An 18,289-nucleotide genomic window follows, 5' to 3' on the forward strand; every position below is an offset into this window, starting at 1 on the left:
AGTATAATCATTGCAGAGCCAGCGAAATTATCCAATGTTCACATATATAGAAGTTCAATATATAAGAGCAGGCACGACAGATCAATGAAGGAAGGAGGAATTACTCTAAAGTAAAGCTGGAAAAAAAAAGTTATCCACATAGAAAAAAACAAAATTAAATCTCTATCTTGCCTTAGTCACAAAAACTAACTCCAGAAGGATTAAGGCCTCAATGTTAAAGGCAAAACTTTAAAGTTTTTCATAGAATATACAGGCGAACCTTCTTGCACTTACAATAGAGACAGATTTGTTTAACAAGACATAAAAAGCACTATTTTGTTTTTTTTTATTTTTGAGACAGAGTCTCGCTCTGTTGCCCAGGCTGGAGTGCAGTGGCATGATCTTGGCTCACTGTAACCTCTGTCTCCTGGGTTCAAGCAATTCTCCTGCCTCAGCCTCCTGAGTAGCTGGGATTACAGGTATGCATCACCACGCCCAGCTAATTCTGTATTTTTGGTATAGGTGGGGTTTCTCCATGTTGGCCAGGCTGATCTCGAACTCCTGGCCTCAGGTGATTTGCCCACCTCAGCCTCCCAAAATATTGGGATTACAGGGGAGAGCCACCACGCCAGGCCAAAAAAGCACTAATTATAAAAGACTTATACATTTGACTAAGTTAAAATAAGAACTTCTTTCATGAAAAGACCATCTCTCCCTCCAAATCCTATCAGCTGATGTATTACAATCTAGGAGACTGTCGCTCTCCAAAGTTGTATTTCTCTCCCTTAGGATTACAAGGCTTGCTGATTGCACATGGGAATTTGCAAAGGAGAGTTCAACAGTGGTCCTGTGGTATTATGGAGATCTCTCCCTGAGGTTCACCCCATCCTTGCTACTTGAACAGACTCTAATTGACCAAAACAAGGACCTAGTCTTCCAGGTTTTCCCCAATGTGCATAAGAGTAACTTATAAACCCAAGGGACATGGGCTCACAGTCCAAAATATCTAGATACCTCCAAAAAAACACTATGAAAGAAAGTCAGCAGTATTTGCATATATATAACAATATTATCACCTATGTTATCATTCATAATACACAGCACATTATGACTTATATAACATTCTGAAGATAAATTATGAGAACAGATGAACTAAGAATTTTAAATAAGCTTAATCAACAAAGAGTCAAATGAGGCCAGGTGCAGTGGTTCACACCTGTAATCACAGCACTTTGGGAGGCCAAGGTGGGTGGATCACCTGAGGTCAGGAGTTTGAGACCAGCCTGGCCAACATGGCGAAACTCCATCTCTACTAAAAATACAAAAATCAGCCGGGCCATGGTGGCACACACCTGTAATCTCAGCTACCTTGGAGGCTGAGGCAGGAGAACTGATTGAACCCGGGAGGTGGAGGTTGCAGTGAGCCGAGATTGTGCCACTGCACTACAGCTGGGCGACAGAGTGAAACTTCATCTCAAAAAAGTAAATAAATAAAGAGTCAAATGAAAATACTAGGTATAAAAAATAATCACTGAAATAAAAAGTAATAGATCCCTAAGCAGGAGTAACTCTACCAAAGAATTAACTGATGAGAGTAAAAACAGAATGAGAAACTATCATAGAAATAAAGAATAGGAAGAAAATACAAAGAGATAGAAAATATAGCATAAGACCTAAGAGGTAGAAGGGATAGATCTTTTCACAGAAATAATGATTGTAAATACTCAGAACTAAATAAACAAACTCAAATTTAAAGGGCTCAAAATAATGCCAAAAAGTCCATAAGAGACATTATAGTGATATTTACATATATAAAAATCAAAGAGATGATGTTCAAAACTGCTCATCTCAGATCTTCATACTTGAAAACCAAGTGGGGTCACATTTTTTTCTAATGTTTATTTTTTATTAATAGATGTGGCTCCAGTGTCTTCTGGCAATGGATATTGAGATAAAGAAACCTAAAGGTATTTCACATTTTTTCTCATATTAGTGACTTAATTTTTTGTTGTATTTTCTTTAGGGTAGGGGAATGGGGAGAGGATGTCAGTGTTTTACAATGTGGACACTCAAAGGATTCTAGAGCCTCAAGGACTCCCAGGGATCTGTTCACCACACTTGGCCAGTTGCCATGGTAAAAACCTCAACTGTGCCTGAAGTCTCCCAATCCAGAGACTGTTGTATTCTCTCCAGAAAATAACCTATTGTCTTCTGCTGAGTTGTAGAAGAGACAATCCCATGCTTCACAAAATGGGGGAGAAGATATAAAGATTTGGTCATTTTTTATTTTATTATTTTTAAAAAGTCGTATTATCAAATATCTACAATTACAAGGAAGAGTATAAAAAACCCCCTTGTACCTAACACTCCAATTAAACATCTAGCTGCCTCTTAAATAGGACTTCTAGCAATTTATGTGTTGAAGGGCCACTTATCACCCTTCTTCTAGAGATGCCTGGAGCCTCTGGAGCTCCCATGATGTAATTCATCTTGCTTCTCAGGTTCCTTCACTGCTGATTTAGGGTTACGCTTTCTTGAGCCTGCTAGATCAATTTCAACAAATCCATTGCCTTTCCAACTCCAAAAATTGTATTGCTCTCTCATTCTCTTTGTCCATCAGGGCTTACACCTTTTTCTTTACCCTATTCCTATTATTTCCATGGAAGGGAATGGAGGCCCAAAGAATTTTCCACGCTTCATCAAACAAATGTGTTAATTTTTTCTTTTTTTGGATCCATTGCCCAAGCTGGCGTCCAGTAGCACAATCACACCTCACTGCAACCTCGACCTAATGGGCTCAAGTAATCCTCCTGCCTCAGCCTCCCAACTAACTGGGACTACAAGCACACCCCACCGGGCCTAGCTAATTTTTTTTTTTTTTAAGAGACATGGTCTCACCATGTTATCCTGGATGGTCTTAAATTCCTGGGCTCAATCAATCTAACTACCTCAGTCTCCCAAAGTGCTAGGAACTTCTTAAACTGAGTCCTTCTTTTTTCGTTTGTATGTCTCTCTTGTTTGTCATTCTTGTATGTTTCATTTTTGAACATAATATTAATAATGATCTGAGTGCTTATTATTGTGCATATTAATATATTTTATGTATATTAATATATGTATATATTATATACTTAATTTATGTATATTAATATTTCCAACAACTGACATTATATTGTACTACTGTTATTCTATTCCACAAATAAGAACAATTAACATCTGAAGAGCTTACATGACACTCAAGCTATTAAGGAGTTGGGATTTGAACCCACAACTGTCTGACCCTAAAGTCCAGGTTCCAAACAACTATGCATACCATTTCTCATTTCTTTTTCAATGTGAGGTAGACCTTAGTGCTGGTCTAAGGGTGCAAGGTAACACACTCTAAGATATATGTGTGATATGCCTGGGTAACAACTCTTGTTTAAATTCCACAGCTTTAAATTCAAGAAAGTACTTGGACCAAGCCAGGCTGGCCTGGGGAGGTTGTGAATGGTAAATGAGACAGAGTTCATGCCTGGGATACAACACTTGACCATTCTATGAGGTCATATTACATACAGATGCTCCTTGACTTAAAATGAGATCATGTCCCAATAAACCTATCATTAAGTTTCAAATATCATTAATTTAAAAATGCATTTAATACACCTAACATACCAAACATCATAGTTTAGCCTGGCCTATCTTAAATGTGCTCAGAATATTTACATTAGCATACAGATGGGCAAAATCATCTAACACAAAGCCTATTTTATAATGAAGTATAGGGTATTTCATGTAATTTACTGAATACTGTATTGAAAGTGAAGAACAGAATGAATGTACAGATAGATGTTCCCCAACTTACAATGGCTTGACTTACATGACTTATTGACTTTACGACAGTGCAAAAGCAATATGCATCACTTTAAGTACCCATGCAACCATTCTGGGAAATAAGCCCATAGTAAATTGAGGAGCATCTGGTATTCTACTGAATGCATCTTACCTTTGCACCAACAGAAAGTCAAAAAATTGTAAGTCAAACCATCATTAAGTAGGGGACCATTTGTATCAGTAACAAGACTGATGCGATGCACTGGCCACGGACATGAGGAGCTCTGATCCATATGCAGAGTAGCCTTCCAGCAGAACTGTTCCAGGCTTATGGATCTTGAGATGTAAGGCAGGTTCCCAAAGAGCTGAAGACAGTCACTTCCCCAGACCTAGACTCCACAGCCATATATATATATAATCAATGAAGAGTCTCTTTGGGGGATCCTCTATCTCACCCTGACCAGTGTCACAGGTCTCTCTGCTGTGTAGCCTGACTGTGGTGACCTCCTTCCTGAATTACTTCAGTAAGGAACATTTTGGGCTTACCCATGTGATGTCTATGTCTGGTTCCTGAGTTAATATGATCTATTAAGAACACTGGTCAGAGTGGTCACACTACTCCAATCTCCCTCTTTGATTTCCTTCACATTAGCATTATTTTCAGAAAAACAATCAAGTCTTCCATTTAAAAAAAATGAAACAAACTAAAAAAGATAGAAAAGAAATGGCCAGGCGTGGTTGATCATGACTGTAATCCCAACACCTTGGGAGGCCAACGCGGGCAGATCACTTGAGCCCAGGAGTTCAAGACCAGCCTGGCCAACATGGTGGAACCCTGTCTCTACTAAAAATATAAAAATTAATCGGATGCTGTGGCATGGACCTGTAGTACCAGCTACTTGGGAGGCTTAGGCACAAGAATCGCTTGAGCCTGGGAGGCAGAGGTTGCAGTGAGCCAAGATTAAGCCACTGTACTCCAGCCTGGGCAACAGAGCAAGACCCTGTCTCGAAGGAAAAAAAAAAGAAAAGAGATTATCTCTGAACTGAAAGTCAATGGAAAAAAAAACAAGAAGAAAAAAGATTTATAAAGGCTTCTGAGGGTTAAAAAATAATAAATAAGACTAGGCACAGGGGCTCACACCTGTAATCCCAGCACTTCGGGAGGCCAAGGAGGGTGGATCACAAGGTCAGGAGTTCAAGACCAGCCTGGCCAACAGGGTGAAACCCCCTGTCTACTAAAAATACAAAAAATAGCTGGGCATGGTGGCAGGCACCTGTAATCCCAGCTACTCAGGAGGATAGTTTGAACCCAGGAGGCGGAGGTTGCAGTAAGCCAAGACCATGCCGTTGCACTCCAGCCTGGGTGACAGGGTGAGACTCCGTCTCAAAAAATAAAATAAAAATAATAATAATAATAAATAAAAAGCAGCATCAAACACATTAGAGTCAAATCCCTCACAGACTTCAAGGGTCTGTCCATGGCCACACATAAATCTGTATGGAGTAGGAAGGTAAAGTTTTTCTTTTGATTCTGTAACACACTTCTTTCTACACTGTGCACATCAGGGAAGCATGAGGACATGGAAATTGAGAAGACAGGTTCTAAGATGTCAAGAACAGGTTTAAAGACTCACTGTGGACTGTGTTTGCGCCATGTATTCACTCTCCATTTTATTCAGACGCACATTTGTATCCTCTAGCAATTCTTGAATGTTTTCAGTGTGTTGCTTTTGAAGATCAAACTTTTCCTGTTCCATTTCTGCTACAGCATTGTGAAGCTACATCAGGAAATCAAGAGTTGACTCTTTTACTACTATGGAATTGACTATTTTGTAATTCAGCGGAAAAAATCTATATTCCTCTATTTATATATATGATGACCTGAACACCAAAAGATATAAAAAACCACCAGTAAACATTCAAGGTAAAGATATCATATAAAAAGCAGGATCAACAAACACTTAATTTTTCCTTACTTTCCTGAATTGAAAATTTTAATGGATGAACAAATATTAAAAGGAATTATCTGCCTCAGGTAGAAATGGTAAATAAACCAGGCAGATAATACAAGTGAACATTACTAGTATTAGTCTGAAACGAGAAAACAGAAACATTATAATATTGTTACTAATTAGGAATATTGTTCCATTGTCCCCATTATTCAACCTATTTGCATGGAATTTTGTACACCAGTAATGTTAAAAACTGCTTTCTCCCCTATCTGCACCTCAAACAAGAAATTACTTCCAGCCATTCCCTAATCTATACAAAAACAGACAAAAAGATCACATTTATCAGCCAAACAGAGTATGGGTAGGATGACTAAGCATAATTGTATACTACATGTACAGAGGTCTTTATTTATAAAAATCATTATGTATATACTGTTTAAATGGATGAGGTTTTAAAATTTCTACACAAATTAAGGTAAGGAAAACAAAGGCAAATACAGGAGGTCCAGATAAGCTTCAATGGACATCTTCCAAAAGGGGTTGAAAATCTGTGCTCCCAGCCTTGTGGGCATTCCTTCACTTATCTTAATGGGGGTACAATTCCAAGTCTAACTTCCATTCCCTGCATCCAACCCCACACCTACCCAATAGAAGAGACCAGGAGTCCAAAGAGTCCAAATGATATATTTGGCTTTTTGTTTTTGTTTTTGTTTTGAGATGGAGTCTCACTCTGTCACCCAGGCTGGAGTGCAGTGGTGCAATCTCAGCTCAGTGCAACCTCCGCCTCCCAGGTTCATGTGATTCTCCTGCCTCAGCCTCCCAAGTAGCTGGGATCAAAGGCAGCCGCCACAACATCTGGCTAATTTTTTATATTTTTAGTAGAGTCGGGGTTTCACCATGTTGGTCAGCCTGGTCTCAAACTCCTACCCTCAAGTGATCCACCCGCTTCAGCCTCCCAAAGTGCTGGGATTACAGGTGTGAGCCACCGTGCCTGGCCCCAAATGATACATTTGATTCACTACCTATGAATAGGGAAGAGAGAAAGGACACAATACAGGCAGTGTGGACTCTTATTTGACTAGGAAGATACTGGAAGGACAGGGAAAACCTGTGAGAGATGGAAGCTAGGGCAGAATGCAGGCAATAATTATGATAATTGTACTGGCAAAGGTCTCAAGAACTCTTCTTCTAGTTTCTAGCTGAATAGGAAGAATGAGGATGCTCAGTAATAGCCATACAGAAGACTCCTGGATTTTGCAAGTTTAACATACACAGTTTTGATTATTTGTAAGTGGTCCCCCAAATCCCTGATGTATCTAATTTTTAGTTTTGCTGAAATAAACATTGTAAAGCAGTATTAGGTCTGTTGTTCAAAAGTGAGTCACATAGCTGGTACAATGCACCCAAATCTCAGTGCTCCTTCATAGCTGTCAAGTGACATGATAGTAACTCAGATAATGGGCTCTAAAGGAGTCACTTAGAATTTTACAGTTGTACTTACAGGAGCAATTATATGATGTAGTGGTTTCCTCATGTTTATGGTCTCCCAAAGCCCCTAGAACATATGCCTGCTGAATGTCAAAAATCTAATAGCCCATCAACACTTAGTGGTTTCTCACGTGTCTTCCACAGTTGTTTTATAAAGGGACCGTCGCTGTCGGAGGGGTGTCTGTAAGTCAGTCTACAACACTCATCCAAGGAATTTGTAGTTGAGACTACAAGGGTAAAAATGGCACTGGCAAAAACAAGTATGCTATTACTTGGCTGATGTGTTTGAGAACTAGATAGGCATCTGGTCTCATAGTCTAACCAGAGGTGATTAAAATGTATTCATTCAACAAATTTTATTAGTACCTGCTATGTACCAGGCATAATGCATCAGTGAGCACTTTCCCAAACCTAACAATGAATTGGAGTCCAGGTCACTCAGTCTAGGAGGCTTTAAAGGGCAAATGTTCCTTTAAGGGATAAACTATCTTAGTAGCAAATATTATTAGGCTATAGGATACAAATCTTGCTAGAGTTTATGAAGCCATAGGATATAACAGTGAGTTGATCCATAGGAATTCTCAAGAAGAATTTTTACCCAGAGTTTGATAATGGGTACAGGAGACACAAATGCCCTTCCCAGCATCCTACATATTCGTCTTCAATCATATAGTTGGCTCATGCCAGAGGAGACCCAGAGGCAACAGAAATCTGTCCCAAATAAAGGGAAAAGTATTACAAAACCCCACAGGTCAATGGCGCAGCCACTGTGGAAAACACTTTGGCAGTTCCTCAAAAAATTTATCAAAAAGATAAACAGAGTTACCACATAACCCAGGAATCCTACTCCTAGGACTACACCTGAGAGAATGTAAAAACACACACAAATGTTCACAGCAACATTATTCACGATATCCAAAAAGTGGAGTCAACTCAAATGTCTATCAACTGATGAATGGATAGGCAAAATGTGGTCTATCCATACAACGCAATATTATTTGACCATAAAACTGATTGAACTATTGATTCATGCTACAATGAGGGTGAAACTTAAAAACATTACGGTAAGTGAAAGAAGCCAGTCACAAAATGCCACATATTATATTATTGCATTTATATGAGATGTCTAGAATAGGTAAATCTATAAAGACAAAAAGTAGATTGGTGGTTGAAGAGCCTGGGGTGTGGGGAGTGGTAACTGACTGCTGATGGATAAAGGTTTCTTTCTAGGGCGATGAAAATGGTCTGCAAATTATATTGTGGTGGAAGTTGCACAACTTTGTGAATACATCAAAAAAACCAATGAATCGTATACTTTAAGAAGGTGAATTTTATGGCATGTAAATCATAACTCAATATTTTTTAAAGGCCCACAGATTAGAACAGTAAAACTTGTTGACAGCTGGGGCAAAAGTCAAGACTGGAAGAAGAATTGTGAGAAAAGATGAGGCTTGAAAGATCACCAGAGTCTTTATCATGAAAAGCCTTGTAAGTCCTAAGAACTAAGGAAACAATGGGAGCCACTAGGACAATGGGAACCACTAGAGTGATTTAAACATGGTTGTGAGGTCAACCAGATTTGTGTTTGTGAAAGACCAATTTGGCTGTATTGTGGGACATGGAATGACGAGGGACAGACTGGAGGTAGAGTCCAGTTACAGGTGATCTAGGCAAGAGACAGGGGTCTCCTGAACTAAGGAAGGAAGAGTGGCAGATACATTCAAAAGATGGATAATTAACAGAACTTGGCAAGGCATTAGATGTGTGAGCTGGAGCAAAAAGAAGAGTCTTTAAGTAGCTGAGTTGATCCCTATCCCATAGAGAATACCCTACTGTGTAGGTATATCCCTCCATGGGATAGGCATCTCCATGGGATAGGTATTCTCCATGGGATAGGGAAAAAGGGAATACCCATTTTAGCAACAAAGGAAAAAGATGAAGTTTAGGGACAATGATGGAATTCAGACCAAGGAAAGATTTTAAATAGGTAGTTGAATAACTGGGACTTAAGGTGAGAGACATAGGATGCATATTTCTATTAGGGAATATACACACACACATACATATATCACCTTGTCCATGTAGAATACACAATAATTGTTGAATGAATGGCTACATAAATAACAAAGTGAATCTATCATGTGCTTATTAATTTTGGTGCCTGTCCTGCTTGTACTCAGTTTTCATCTCAGCCCAGATTTACACAAAATTACAGTACACACATACACACACACACACACACAGCCTTCAGTGAGGGGGCAGGTACAGTGGCTCACACCTGTAATCCCAGCCCTTTGGGAGGCCAAGGCGGAAGGATCACTTGAGGCCAGGAGTTCGATACCAGCCTGGCCAACATGGAAAAACCCCATATCTACAAAAACTACAAAAATTAGCCAGGCAGTGGTGGCCACACCTGTTATTCCAGCTACTTGGGAGGCTAAGGCATGAGAAGAGCTTGAATCCAGGAGGCGAAGGTTGCAGTGAGCTAAGATTGCGCCACTGCTCTCCAGCCTAGATGACAGGGCAAGACTCTAAAAAAAAAAAAAAAAAAAAAAAAAAAAAAAAAAAAAAAACTTCAAACAGGTTTACGTATTTACACATCCACTATTTATTGTATAACCAGAAAAAAAGCTTTACTAATCCAGCAGAAAGAAAAAGCCGTGCCCTTTTAAGTGGCAGAAGCCTCTTCTCTTCAAATACCTGACAATTTAAACTAGAATATATGAAACTAGGGAATTCAGACAAAGGAAAGAAGGGGACCTGCTAGGTACACAATGTCCTTGAATCAAATACAAAAATATGCCAAATTTATAAAAAAGATAAAACCAAAATGTGAGAAAGAAAAACCACATGACTAGAAATAAAATAAAAACTAGAAAAGAGCCAACTAAAAAGCAATCTATAGATTTAACACTATCCTATCAAATTACCAATGTCATTTTTTACAGAATTAGAAAAAATGATTCTAAGATTCATATGGAACCAAAAAAGAGCCTGAATAGTTAAAGCAATCCTAAGCAAGAAGAATGAGTCAGGCATGGTGCCTGATTCCTGTAATTTCAGCACTACTGGGAGGCTGAGGCAGGAGGATCGCTTGAGGTCAGGAGTTCAAGACAAGCCTGGGCAACATAGTGAGACCCCACCTCTACAAAAAAAAAGTTTTAAATTAGCCAGGTGTGGTAATGCACACCTGTAGTCCCAGCTACTCAGGAGACTGAGGCAAGAGGATCACTTGAGCCCAGGAGCTCAAGGCTGTGGTGAGCTGTTATGGTGCCATTGCACTCCAGACTAGGTGACAGAGCAAGACCCTGTCTCAAAAACAAATTAAAACAAAAGAACAAGGCCAGTGGACATCACATTACCCAACTTAAAACTATGTTATAAGGCTATAATAACCAAAACCACATGGTACTAGTATAAAAACAGACACATAGACCGATGAAACAGAAGAGAGAACCCAGAAATAATGATGCACACCTACAACCATCTGATCTTTGACAAAGTTGACCAAAAAAATTGGGAAAGGACCCCTTATCCAATAAATGGGACTGAGATAACTGGCAAGTCATATGCAGAAGAATGAAACTGGATACCCCACAAAATACAAAAATTAACTCAGGATAGATTAAAGACTTAAGTATAAGACCTAAAACTATAAAAATCCTAGAAGAAAACCTAGGAAGTACCATTCTAGACATCGACCTTGGTAAAGAATTTATGATTAAATCCCCAAAAGCAATTGCAACAAAAATAAAAAATGGACAAGTGGGACGTAATTAAAATAAAGAACTTTTGCACAGCAAAAGAAACTATCAAGTAAACAGATAACTCACAGAATGGGAGAAAATATTTGCAAACTATGTATCTGACAAAGGTCTAATATCCAGAATCTACAGACAACTCAACAACTCAACAACAAAAAACAAATAACCCCATTAAAAAGCGGGCAAAGGACATGAACAAACAATTCTCAAAAAAAGACATACAAGTGGCCAACAAACATACGAAAAAATGTTCAACATCACACGTCATCAGAGAAATGCAATTCAAAACCACAATGAGATACCACCTCACACCAGTAAAAATGGGTGTTATTTAAAATATTAAAAACAACAGATGCTGGCAAGGTTGCAGAGAAAAAGGAATGCTTATATACTGTTAGTGGGAACGTAAAGTAGTTCACCCACTGTGGAATGCAGTTTGGAGATTTCTCAGGGAACTTAGAACAACTACCATTTGACCCAACAATCCCATTACTGGGTATATACCCAAAGGAAAATAAGTCATTCTACAAAAAAGGCACATGCGCTTGTATGTTCATTGCCATGTTATCCACAATAGCAAAAACATGGAATCAACCTAGATGTCCATCGATGGTGGATTGGATAAAGAAAATGTGGTACATATATACCACGGAATACTAGATGGCCATAAAAAAATGAAATCATGTCCTTTGCAGCAATGTGGATGCAGCTGGTGGCCATAATCCTAAGCAAATTAATGCAGAAACAGAAAACCAAGCATGTTCTCACTTACAAGTGGGACCTAACATTGGTATATATGGACATAAAAATAGGAACAATAGGCACTGGGGACTCCTAGAGGAAAGAGGGGGACAAAGGCTGAAAAACTACTGTTGGGCACTATGCTCACTACTTGGATGATGGGATCATTCATATCCCAAACCTCACTGTCACACAATATAACCATGTAACACACCTGCACATGTACCCTCTGAATCTAAAATAAAAGCTGAAATTATTTTTAAAAAATGAAATAAAGTATCCATAATATTCAAAGCAATATACAGATTCAATGTAATCCCTATCAAAATATCAATGACATTTTCACAGAAATACAAAAAGCAATCCTAAAATCTGCATGTAACCAAATAAGATTCTGAATAGCCAAAGCAATCTTAAGCATGAAGAACAAAGGTGGAGGCATCACAGTAACTGACATGAAAATATACTTCAAAGTTGTAGTAACTAAAATAGTATGCCATTGGCATAAAAACAGACACACAGACCAATAAAACAGCATGAAGCACCCAGAAAAAAAATCCACACATTTACAGCCAGCTGATTTTTGACAAAAATGCCAAGAACATACAATGGGGAAAGTATAGTCTCTTTAATAAATGGTGCTGGGGAAACTGGATATCCACATGCAGAACAATGAAATTAGACCTGTATTTCTCACCATACACAAAAATCAACTCAGAATGAATTAAAGACTTAAATGGAAGAACCAAAACTATGGAACTACTAGGAGAAAACATAGAGGAAAAGCTCCATGACATAAATCTAGGCAACAATTTCTGTACAGGACCTCAAAAGCACAGGCAACAAAAGCAAGAAAAAAAAAGACAAATGGGATTACATCAAACTAAAAAGCTTCTGCATGGAAAAAAAAATCAACAGAGTGAAAAGGCAACCTACAGAATGGGAAAATACATTTGCAAACTATACATCTGATATGGGATTTATATCCAAAATATATCAGAAACTCAAACAACTCAATAGCAAAAAAACAAATATTCTGATGATTAAAAAATAACCTAATGACTTATTTAGGCCAAGGACCTAAATAGACATTTCTCAAAAGAAGACACAGAAATGGCCAAAAGGTATATGAAAAATGCTAAACCTCACTAATCATTAGGGAAAAGCAAACCAAACTTACAATGAGATATCATCTAACTGTAGTTAGAATGATTATTATTAAAAAGTCAAAAGATAGCAAGTGTTGGTGAGGATATAGAGAAAAGAGAACCCTTATTTTTTTTTTTTTTTTTTAAGTACTGTTCTTTTTTTTTTTTTTTTTTTTCTTTTATTATTATTATTATTATTATTATTATACTTTAGGTTTTATGGTACATGTGCGCAATGTGCAGGTAAGTTACATATGTATACATGTGCCATGCTGGTGCGCTGCACCCACCAACTCGTCATCTAGCATTAGGTATATCTCCCAATGCTATCCCTCCCCCCTCCCCCCACCCCACAACAGTCCCCAGAGTGTGATGTTCCCCTTCCTGTGTCCATGTGTTCGAGAAAAGAGAACCCTTATATACTACTAGAGGGAATACAAATTAGTACAGCCATTAGGGAAAACAGTGTGGTTCCTTAAAAAGTTAAAAATAGAACTACCATATGATCCAACAATCCCCCTACTAGATATATATCTGAAGAAAACAAAATCAATATGTCAGAGATATCTGCATTCCCACATTTACTGCAGCATTATTCACAATAGTCAAGATATGAAATCAACGTAAGTGCCCATCAAAGGATGAATGGATAAAGAAAATATGATAGATATGCACACACATACACACATACACACACACACACACACACACACACACACTGGAATACTATTCAGCCATAACAAAGAATGAAATCCTGCCATTTGCAACAACACGGACAAACTTAGAAGGACATTGTGTTCAGTGGAATAAACTGGGAACAGAAAAACAAATACATAATCACACTCGTGGAATTTTCAAAGTTGAGCTCATGGAAGTAGAGCACAGACAGCGAGTACAAGAAGCAGGGGAGGAGAGGGAGGAAAGGGGACAGAGAGAAGTTAAAAAGCAGGTATAATGTTACAGTTATTGATAGCGTTTGGCTGTGTCCCCACCCAAAATCTCATCTTGAATTGTAATCCCCATAATCCCTATGTGTCAAAGCAGAGACCAGGTGGAAGTAACTGAATCATGGGGTCAGTTCCCCCAGGCTGTTCTCATGATAGTGAGTGAGTTTTCATGAGATCCGATGGTTTTATAAGTGTGTGGTAGTTCCTCCTGTGTTCATTCTCCTTGCCGCCTTGTGAAGAAGATGCTTGCTTCTCCTTCACCCTCTACCATGACTGTAAGTTTCCTGAGGCCTCCCCAGCCATGCTGAGCCGTGAGTCAATTAAAGCTCTTTCCTTTATAAATTACCCAGTCTCAGGCAGTTCTTTATAGCAGTATGAAAATGGACTAATAATACAGGAGAAATAAATTATGGTTTTCTAATGCACAGTATAGTGATTATAGTTTATAATAATGTATTTATTATATATTTCAAAAAGTTAGAAGAGAGGAATTTGAATGTCCTCACCAAAAAGAACTGATAAATGTTTGAGGTGATAGAAATGCTAATTACTCTGATTTTATCAGTATATAATGTATCTATGTATTGAAATATCACACTGTACCCTAAAAATATGTAAAATCATTACATGTCAATCAAAAATAAAATAAGCGTATACAATAAATTCTAGTCCATATTATATTATCTACAATTTCAGGAAATAAATGCTCCAATGGCCCAAATACAAAATTAAAATGGCTTAATTTCCAAAAACTGTTTTAGTGCTATTTAACTAATTTTGTTTAAAATCTGTTGGCTGATAAGAAATCCAGAATATTAATTAAATTCAAGAGCTAGTCAAAAGAATATTTTCTAAACGAAAACTATTTTACAGACCATAGACTTCCAGAAGAAAATATACCAAAACATGAACAGTAGCTATTTCTAAACAGCCTAGAATTTTAGTTATTTTTTATACTTTTCTGTATATTCTGTGAAATCTATTACTTTTAGAATTAAATATGTTACTTGGAAGCATAAACTTTTATGTTTTCCATTAGTATTTTATGTAGCTTACCTTTTTTTCCCAGTCATTATTTAGAGATTCCGTACTTTGTTCACATATCTTTTTTAGCTCTGCAATCTGGTCTTCTTTAGTCTCTCTGATAACTTGACAGTCACGTATCAGTGTCTGAACTGTCAAAAATTTTGAAAACCTAGTTAAACCAATTCTAGGTACATCGAGTTTGATGATATAAAATTTAGTGCACCAGTTAGTAGGTAATTCAATTTTCCACCAAGTCTTCTCAATGCTTTCTTCTAAAATATCTTTCATTCCTTGCTCTTTTTCTCGATTTCTACCACCACAGACAGCCTTGGTTAAATTCATCATTACTGGCTCCCTAGACAATTTTAACAGGGTATTGGCCTCAAGCATCATTCCCTTCCAAGGAGTCCTCTGTTGCTTTGAGGAAACCTTTCACCATTATTCTAAGTGAAGTAACTGAGGAATGGAAAACCAAATACCATGTTTTCGCTTATAAGTGGAAGCTGAGCTACGGGTATGCAAAGGAATACAGAATACTATAATGGACTTTGGAGATTCAGAAGCAGGGGGTGGAAAAGGGGGTGTGGGCTAAAAACTACATATTGGATACAAGGTACACTACTTAGGTGATGGGTACACTAAAGTCTCAGACTTCACCACTGTACAATGAATCCATGTAACCAAAACCACGTGTACCCCAAAAGCTACTGAAATTTTAAAAATTTAAATAAATAAAGAGGCCTTTCACTGGTGCAAATCTGGTAGTTACGCCCAGGCTTACAAACGTTCTACAGCTCTCCTCATCTAAAAGATAAATATAGGTCAAAGCCTCTGACATGGACAACAGTTCCTCATGATTCTGGCCATATCTCTTCCCACTTGCATGTTTTAAACCACTGTTATAAACACACTGACCTATATGCAGATTCCTGAGTTCATATTCTTTCTTATATCACTGCCTAAATATGATCATCCATCTACCTAGAATGCCCTTCCCTCCCTTATTGAAAAACTACTCATCCTTAGACTCTCAACTCAAAAATCACACCTTCTTTATGAACCAGTCATAAAGAATCACTAAATCATGATTCACTCAACCAGATTTCTCCCCTTGCAGGGACAGAAAGAAATTCCTCTTTATTCCCATGAAACCTCGAGTATTTCTCAATTAAATCACTTATTAACATTATAGTGATTTACTTGCCTGTTTCCTCTTTAATGAGACTATGTTCACGGAGGAGAAAGAGATTTCAACTTTTTATCCACAGGGCATAACAGTGCCACACAGGCAAGTGCTCAAAAAGACGCGTACTGAATGAATAAATAAAGGAACCCCTCATTTCAATATATTGTTGCTGCTAGATACTTTTAAATCATTTTTGAAGTTTATGTTACTAAAATGAAATAGGTTTTAAATTATATAAAATATTTGCCTTACAAATCATTTCTCTATCTTCTTTACTAAAATTATTTAAACAGTCACTGATTTAAGTGAAAATGTGTTTAATATATTCATGTCTTCTGGATAGTAAAATAAATTCAGCTCTATTTTTAATTCAATATAATATTATCATAGCTTACTAAATATGTTTTTATTCATTTACTTTGAGACAACAAAATTTTTGTAAACATTTCCCTAAAAATTGTTTTCACTCTTATACCTCAACTACGCAACAAATAAGGAGAGGAGATGAATCCAAGTTAACCTAATGTGAGTCTTTACCATCTACAATATATTTTACTTTACACTTCCAAAATTGAACTAAGATATGATTGCAATTCAAAATGCCTTTAGAAACATTATTTTTAAAACCTCATCATTTTTAAACCTTAGGCATGTTTGAATTGCCTATTTTGAATCAGGGTAAAGAAGAAAACCTGGAAATAAATTTAAAATATTTCTCAAGACACTGGTAATATTTGGAGAAAAAACCTAAACGAATTTATAATTACTTTTACCAACATTTAAGGGTGGAAATGAATCTTAAAATATTTATTTAATTGGTTAACTTATCTATGTAATGGCTGTCCTAACTTGTCAAAGCCATTATCATTCACTCAGATATACTCAGCTTTGGTGATCTGGGGGAGAGCCAGTAAGTTCCATACAGAAAATCCTAAATGAAAACCTTCCCTTCTCCTTTTCTCTTACTCATTGCCTAGATCTTCTCATTCACTAAATCATGATTCACTCTTAAAAACTTCTTCTTTTCTTCAGTTCCATTCTAATTACTCCCAGTGCCATCATTCAGAAATCCTTCTCACCTTAACATGCAAAATTACAGCAGCACAGAAGCAGAACATCTCTGAGTTAGCAGGGACTTTATATATTATTTATTCTGATCTCACCATTTTATAACAAGTAGACCAAGGTCCAGAGACGACTTGCTATCATATATCGGACACTGATAACAGAGCTGGGATTACAGCCTATGTTTTCTAATAAGTAGAATACTCTCTCCCTCACTCCATTCTGCCTCTGCCTAACAGACTTGGAATTGGCCTACTCTGTTCAATACACCCTCCATTACCAGGCTACTCCTCCCAAAACATGAGGTCCTAAAACTCACATCTCAAAATCCTTCCCTGGCTCTTTACAGCCAGCATCTACAGGACAAAGTTCAACCTTCTAAATCTGAAATTCAAGGTCATACTTAATCTAGCCCCAAGTCAACTATCTTAATATTTTAAAATCTTTTTTTTTTTTTTTCTGAGACGGAGTCTCGCTCTGTTGCCCAGGCTGGAGTGCAGTGGCGCAATCTCGGCTCACTGCAAGCTCCACTTCCCGGGTTCACGCCATTCTCCCGCCTCAGCCTCCTGAGTAGCTGGGACTACAGGCGCCCACCACCATGCCCAGCTAATTTTTTGTATTTGTAGTAGAGACGGGGTTTCACCGTGTTAGCCAGGATGGTCTCGATCTCCTGACCTCGTGATCCGCCCGCCTCGGCCTCCCAAAGTGCTGGAATTACAGGCGTGAGCCACCGTGCCCGGCCTAAAATCTATCTCTTAATGCATGGGGTATCCACTCTAGCTAAGTAGTTGAGAAGTACCTTTCATACAACTTACCTATTTCAGCATTCCCATCCCAGTAACTGCAACTCTTCTCTCCAACTAACCAAGACTTTAAAATTTCACAAAATTTTACAAAAGTTCCTTTCCTGAAACAATATTTTCAACACTCTCTCTCATGACCACCTATTGATGTAGATGTTTCGACCCATAATCATAGTCAACTACGGTCAGAGTTAGCTCAAGTGGTTACCTCCTCATGCCGGACTTCCCATCTGTCCATAGTCAATTTAATATTTGATTACATGCTTTCTTTTCCTTCTTAATAAAAGTGCAAATAGGAAATACTTTTTAATTTTTTTCTGTCAATCACAATACCAGCATATATTATCAGACATAAAAGTAGATACTTAATGTAA

General features: G+C 37.7%; 1 protein-coding gene across 40 annotated transcripts in view; it reads right to left on the minus strand.

Moving 5' to 3' along the window:
- The window catches only part of CEP112 (centrosomal protein 112), a 598,860-nt gene that overhangs the window by 448,877 nt on the left and 131,694 nt on the right, over positions 1 to 18,289 (minus strand). For 26 of the 40 annotated variants that reach the window (XM_054456162.2, XM_063656440.1, XM_063656450.1 and 23 more), the window contains 2 exons: positions 14,892 to 15,010; positions 5,430 to 5,573 (listed from right to left, as the gene is read on the minus strand). In XM_054456162.2, coding sequence (XP_054312137.1) covers positions 5,430 to 5,573; positions 14,892 to 15,010 — 263 coding nt within the window. The remainder of the gene's footprint in view (positions 1 to 5,429; positions 5,574 to 14,891; positions 15,011 to 18,289) is intronic. The other 14 variants (XM_063656458.1, XM_063656465.1, XM_063656470.1 and 11 more) reach the window with 1 other exon arrangement.

This window comes from Pongo pygmaeus, chromosome 19 (assembly GCF_028885625.2).
Source record: "Pongo pygmaeus isolate AG05252 chromosome 19, NHGRI_mPonPyg2-v2.0_pri, whole genome shotgun sequence".
Taxonomy (NCBI): Eukaryota; Metazoa; Chordata; class Mammalia; order Primates; family Hominidae; genus Pongo; species Pongo pygmaeus.